Source organism: Lingula anatina, chromosome 2 (genome assembly GCF_051362555.1).
Source record: "Lingula anatina isolate TDL-2025a chromosome 2, LinAna3.0, whole genome shotgun sequence".
Lineage (NCBI taxonomy): Eukaryota > Metazoa > Brachiopoda > Lingulata > Lingulida > Lingulidae > Lingula > Lingula anatina.
In genome coordinates, this window is record NC_141768.1 from 33999873 (window position 1) to 34006916 (window position 7044).

The window sequence follows — 7044 nt, forward strand, 5'->3', positions numbered from 1 at the left end:
TATTATTGTGCTTTCGGTGCTCAACGGAAATTGACTTCATTTTAAGCATGCGCATTAGATCCATAGCAACTGGTACGCCATTTTTGATCGTACATGTTACACAGCTCTAGGAACGTGGAATAATTAATATATTTTGCAGGTATGCATTTTTATTTCTAGAATATACTGACGGGCTCTATCAACCTCTTCCATTTTTGGTAAAAAAATGTAATTTTAAAGCAATTATTACACAAATTTGTTTAATTAACGTTATGTTACCTGCACTCGTTCAGCCAAGTTGAATTCTATTCCAACCGCAGTTTGCAATTTCACTGGATTGTTTTGAAAAGGGTTGTCGTTTTCTATCAATTTTAGGTTATAAGTAATCAAACACTCTCAAGATGGAGATTGTTTATGTCTATACGAAGAAGAGGGCAGAGTTTGGGCGGCAGTGTAATTTCTCTGACAGAGAAGCAGAGTTGCACATTGACATCCTGCCAGACCCGAAGGAGTCAGAGAATTACATCGAAAGAAACCCGGTTGATATCTCCGTACAATGTGCTGCTGAGATGTCCGAACATGAAGTATGTTTAACTGATAAGCATTAAGCATGAATGAGTATTTTTAACTTTTAAAACTTGTCAAATGTACATTATTTATTTATTTATTTATTTATTTATTTATTTATTTATTTATTTATTTATTCATTTTTATGAAGAGATAGCGTTGTGTCTTTGTAAATAGCAATAGTCATTATCTGACTTTATTGCCAGAGTTGTGCTAGCAATATTATATAAAATAATTTGAAAACAGGCATGAATTTGTTTGAAACATTTTGGAGTTTTAGATAATGCTACAATTCAAATTTCAATAATAATGGGTGTAAAAAAATTGTTTCATAATGTGCCTGTTCTTATATATGCATTCTTGTTTTATTAATTATAAAGTATTTATTAAACTGAGAGACAAAAAAGTTGTTATTATTATTATTATTACTTGCATTTAAGATATTAATTATTCCCAATCAATTTCTCTTTCTAGATCAACACAGAAAGATTTGAGACAGAGGTAAGAGGAATCAACCACACAGAGGGTGGATGGCCCAAAGATGTAAATCCACAAGAAGTAGAGCAAGTATTAAGATACAGAAAGAAAGTGGAGAAGGATGAGATGTACATCAACACTATTCAACAACTCAGCACTGTAAGTTATTGTTTGAATTGAATCTCAACTATTATAATAACTGTGTCATCCATGAGCTTAATTTTTATAGAATTTAAAAAAAATGTAAAACCAAAATTTGAGCCAGATAATCAACCTAATCAATTTCTTGCTCTGGATTCAATGTAATTTTATTTCTGAATAATGATGGAATAGGTTTTTGATTAAGGAAAAATTTGTAAAAAAAAATCTGTGCAATTTTAGACAGCAAAAATTCTCAAAGAATCCTCTTTCAATATGTCGCTTATGACCAAGGCTTTTCCCAGGATTGGGGGTACAGGTCTTCCAAAATTATCACCTGTAATTTCCTACGAAATTTCAGGGAGTCCAAGCCATCATATTTCAAAACAATCATAACTGCCGCCCAGCCGTCTTTGAAAATATTGGCCGTCCGGTGATGCAGGAGGCTGTCCAAATGACAACTGGATGGTTTGCTAGGGAAAGCCTTGGTAATGACCTTTTAATGAAAGGAATACTTTATTTATTTGCTTCTAAAATTCTAGGTGATGGAACATTGCATCAAACAAAACAATGCTATTGATATCTATGAAGAATATTTCGATGATATTGATGTAGATGATATGGATGAAACACCAACAGCCAAAACAATCAATGTTTTCAGGTAGGCACACTTTAGTTTGCAATTAAAATGTACATTATTAGAACTTGAGATATATATTTTTTGTTATATATTACAAATAGTAAGTGTATATTTATATCAGGTATTTGCATATAACAGTTAACAAAGAATCAGTTTTTGAAAGAATGATTATCAGTTTGCATTGGTGATGATAATAATAATAACAATAATGTACAGGCTCAATTAAAAGCCATAATCAAAAAATTCAGTTCATTGCCAGTAGAATTGTTTTCATCATATTTCGCTTCTTGCAGAGATCCTTGTGATCCCAAGCGTACCAGCACACACATCTCCTGGTTCCCTGATGGTCCTAGAAAGCTGGCCATAGCTTACTGTAACCTGGAGTTCCAAGGGTCCTCCCCAGATACTAGCATGGACTCATATATCTGGGATGTCGGTTAGTATGGATGGATACTGTTTTGATCCGAATATCTTCTCTGTGAAAGTTTTGTTTTTTACTTTGTTTTTATTTCTAAAGATCGTGTCATTTATTCTTTGCTGAAAATGTATAAAAATCTATTTGTTTTTTTTTTAAATTGATGCATCCATTTACAATATGTGATGATGACATGTAAAATGAGAAGACTGCATCATGTTGTACAGATATATTTTGATTAGATTGATTTGTTTTCAGAAAATCCCAACAAACCAGAATTCACTCTGAAACCAGTATCTCCTCTAGTTTGTGTCGAATACAATCCAAAAGATGCACATGTGTTGGTAGGCGGCTGCTACAATGGTCAGATTGGTAAGCATATGGTCAGCTTTACCCACTTTTATTAAAACAGTTGGAAAGGACTTGCCTTATTCTGTTGACAATTATTATCTAAGCAATGCTTTCTTTGAAGTAATTTGACATAGGATAATAAACTAATAGACTGTAATAAAATTGTGAAATTATAATAAATGGGAGTTTGCCAAAACTCCAAATGTCAAATGTCAGCCAAATGTCAGCACTTAAAACACGATGTGTTATTATAGTCAGCAGTTACCTAGTTTCATTTTGAGTATTTTAGAAATAACTAAAATGATATTTCTGATTTTCATTTTCTTTTCATATTCTAATATAATTCTTCTGCAAGTACCAATTTAAAATAGTGTACTCAAGACTAAAATCTTTCATTTTTTTTTTTTTTTTTTTTTTTTTTTTTGTCTTTCAGCATATTGGGACACTAGAAAAGGCTCCCAGCCAGTAGAAACCTCCCCCATTGAACACAGTCACAGGGACCCAGCCTACAAGACAATATGGCTGCAGTCCAAGACAGGAACAGAATGTTTTTCCACATCTTCAGATGGGCAGGTGTTATGGTGGGACACAAGGAAGATGGGAGAGCCATTTGAGAAACTGTACTTAGATCCAACCAAGAAACAAGATTTTAGCAAAGCCCAGGGGGCCATGTGTTTGGAGTATGAACCCACACTTGTAAGTTTTGAAAGTTAGGTAACAACGTGCACAGGCAAAATGGTGTGTGTAAATAGAAACATAAAACATATTACCTCATTTTTGGAAATTTTTTTAGGAAAAAGAGGGAAAAACTGAAGTTTTCTATTTTCATTCAGACATAATGAAAAGAGAACACAGTTGATATAAAATAAGTATGCATAAAGTAAAATATGTAGAATAAAAAAAATATGTTAAGTATTAAAAATCAGTCTACATTTTTATGACCTCCCCTTTTTTTTAGCCAACAAAATTCATGGTTGGAACAGAGATAGGAACTGTGATGTCCTGTAACAGGAAAGCCAAAACCCCTGCTGAAAAGATAGTTGCCATTTATCCAGGCCACCATGGCCCAGTGTATTCCCTCCAGAGAAACCCCTTCTTCCCTAAGAACTTCCTCACAGTCGGTGACTGGACAGCAAGGGTAAATAGACATTGTATCTAATTTTTTTAGTCATTTAGTCATTATGATATTTTTCAAAGAGACAAATATCTGTTAGAATATGAAACAGTAAATGAATGAATTTGTTCCAAAATGTAACATTTTGTACGGATTGTACTTTTTTATAAAAATTCACATATATTATGAATATGATATTGATTCACATTCAACTTTTTCCTTTTAGATATGGTCAGAAGATATAAGGGAATCATCTATTATGTGGACAAAGTGAGTATTGTACAAATTATCCTGTAGCATACATGCATGTAAACAACATTATAGACAAACGGGTTTTGTCAAAATAAAACTAGTTTGATATTTATTAAAATTATATGACTTAAAAGTGCCTGATTAAATATGAGTGAGTTGTAGAATAATAATAAGACATCATGCACATAGATTGTTAATGGCAGGAGATTGCAAAGAATTTCCTTCAAACTGAAATAAATTAATCGAGTCTGTGTTTTTTGACTGAGTGAAAAGTTGACAATAGGGCATCATGACTAAATTATCAAGAACATAATTAAAGTCTCAATTATTATTATTATTATTATTATTATTACGAACCAATTAGCAACCAAGTAACCTCTTTTATTTGCCAAACAATTTCCATCTGTTATTCCATACAAAACTGTGTACAATTTTTTCTTTCATACTTTTAGTTTTGAATTCATTTATATGTTGCTTATAAAGTAAATTTTGCATGTTCCAGATACCATATGTCATATTTGACTGATGGATGCTGGAGTCCCACACGTCCTGCTGTGTTTTTCACCACTAAGATGGATGGCACACTTGACATATGGGACACCATCTTTAAACAAAATGATCCTACGCTCAGTATTCAGGTAAGTGAAATTGTCAATCACTCTTTCTCTTGGATACAAACATTCTGGCTTGAAAATTAGAATCATATTGCCAAGCATCTAACAAACTAAAGTTGGCATAATGAAAAACTGCAAAAAAAGTCAACTAAATGCAATTTTTTTTATCACAGAAAAGGCATTAATTTTTAGCACAATAAGTTTTTAGGTGTTGATTTTTTATGAATGAAAAGTGATAAAGACCCACAAAAGCATTTTTAGTCGTCAGTAATCAGTTCATATAACTAAACAAAGCTACTTGATATATCATCAAATATATTTTTTGTAGAAATCTCTTTTGCTTTGTAAAAGATGTCACTTGTAAACATTTTATTCTACTGTGTCCCGTCAGGTTTGTGATGAAGCTTTGCACAGTGTCCGAGTGCAAGAGCAGGGCAGGCTGGTGGCTACAGGGTCCCACAGTGGCACCACCACTCTGCTGGAACTCTCTAATGGTCTAGTGCAATTGCAGAGGAATGAAAAAGTTCTTGTAAATGCTGTAAGTGTTTTTGTTGCCTGCTTACTTTTATTTTCTTGTTAAGTCTAATTGCCAATTTGTTGATCTAAATTTTATAATGATGTGATTGCTTTAATTGATGTTGTTTATCTTTTTAAGAAAAACTTGTTTTTTGATTCCAAAGGATTTTTGTGAGCTGAAATAACAGGTTAGGCAATTTATCTACCTTTGGATAATGATGATATATTGATAATGATTCCATTCTTATATTTGTGTTGCTTGTTAATAAAAATGATTATTCTCATCACACCATAGATTTTTGAAAGAGAAACGAGGAGAGAAAAGATATTGGATGCCAGGCACAGGGAAATGAAGCTCAAAGAAAGGCAGAAGAGTTCACAAGGAGAACATAAACAGGTATTTTTGAAAGCTTCATAGTTTAATATCTGTGGGGGTTTGATGCTGATGTCTGCAAATGTCAGTTTTGAAGTGAAGGAATTTAATTTTTTTAATCCTATCAATAATGTGATTATCATTGTGATTGTAACCTGTAAATATGCTAGTACATATGAAATATGTTTTTTTTTCTTAATTATGTCATTTTCGTTTGTTGAAAAATACTTATTGAATTGTAGCAGAGTAAAGACAAAAACTATTTTCATTTGTATAATACATCTACATTTTATGTGTAGGATTAACAGTGTAATAAACAATAGTATACATGATGGCATTAAACTTATTTATAGGAGGAAGAAGAAGGAGGATATGAAGAAGAAGATCTTGTTTCCAAAGCCGAAAGAGAATTCTTTGAGACAATAGAGTATGAACAGAAACAAAAGGAAAAGAAAGAAGCTGCACTGAAACAACAGCAGGCAGAAAAAGCTGATGAAGGAAAGGTATGTTAACCAGATATGGCAATTAGAATTTTTTTATACAGATTCCAGGTGTTTTAATTTATTTTATTTGAATATAACAACTGTTTTGAGGACACCCCTCCCCCCCCAAAAAAGAAAAATTATATATATATATATATATATATATATATATATATATATATATATATATATATATATATATATACCTGCAGTACATTTTGGTATTGTTTTAGTGATTTCACTTAAAGAATTTTAGATAAGTTATTCTTGTAAGCAAGGGGTAAAAATTGGGATAAAAATTCATAAAAAAGACAATAAGAATATCTTTAATTATTTCAGGCTTCTCCTATTGAAGAAGAAAAAGAAGAAGGAGGCGCTGAATAAAGAGTTATAAAACAGCATTCACCAATATGTATCGATACCTGTGTTATAAAATGTGATATGAATCCGAGCGGACATTTATCACCCAGACAGTTTTTTCAACATGAACATTGTCGTGTCATAATGAGTTTTTAAATTGTCTGTCAGTGTGAATGGATTATGTTTACTGGATACCAAGGAGATGGGATCTTCAGATGAGTGAATTTGTGACTCGGCCAGCAAAGCATTTAAGCTGGCAAGGAATGGTTACACAAAATGGCATGCAGTATCATCAGTAGATTGATTATCTGAAACTGTTGCATTCGTCATTTTTGGCAATTTCATGGATGCTTTATAAAATGCTGTCTGCATGTAAAGTGAGCCATGCATTTGTTCAGCAGAGTGTAAATTCAAAGAATTCCAAACATTTATTCCTGACAGTGACAGTTTTTAATGATAGCCTATGAAAAAAAGTGTTAAATATTCTAAATATGTTTGAAGTTTTTTATAGTTATTGTATTTATTTTTGCACTGTAAAAGGCATGTCAGTGCCCTGGGGATAATCCAGGGTGTGTTCTGTATATATTTTAAATAAACAATATTGTACAAATTAATAGTATTTATGTTATTCTTATTTTCATTGATATAAGGGGAATATTTTCGAAACAGTAAAAACAATAAAAACTTGCATTAAAATGTAATCAACATAAAATCAGTTTGGTGTAGTGAACTTGTCACGTGTCTTTTGTTTATTTACTATCTTGTT

At 31.9% G+C, this 7044-nt stretch overlaps 1 protein-coding gene across 1 annotated transcript; it reads left to right on the forward strand.

Moving 5' to 3' along the window:
* The first annotated feature begins 29 nt into the window (after positions 1–29).
* LOC106177749 (dynein intermediate chain 3, ciliary) lies at positions 30–6892 on the forward strand. The gene is made up of 14 exons (XM_013560613.2): positions 30–139; positions 355–563; positions 1021–1182; positions 1704–1822; positions 2095–2237; positions 2475–2588; positions 3001–3263; positions 3526–3705; positions 3908–3951; positions 4436–4571; positions 4939–5085; positions 5359–5460; positions 5790–5939; positions 6258–6892. Exons 2-14 carry the CDS (start codon positions 381–383, stop codon positions 6300–6302), a joined length of 1788 nt encoding a protein of 595 aa, XP_013416067.2. The 5' UTR covers positions 30–139; positions 355–380; the 3' UTR covers positions 6303–6892.
* Positions 6893–7044: the final 152 nt, after the last annotated feature.

Excerpts from the sequence above, each read along its gene's own strand:
- LOC106177749 (XM_013560613.2), top strand. The coding sequence starts at position 381 with ATGGAGATTGTTTATGTCTATACGAAGAAGAGGGCAGAGTTTGGGCGG. Across the intron at positions 1,823-2,094 it reads AAAACAATCAATGTTTTCAG|AGATCCTTGTGATCCCAAGC; the intron begins GTAGGCACACTT and ends CGCTTCTTGCAG. Across the intron at positions 5,940-6,257 it reads AAAAAGCTGATGAAGGAAAG|GCTTCTCCTATTGAAGAAGA; the intron begins GTATGTTAACCA and ends TAATTATTTCAG.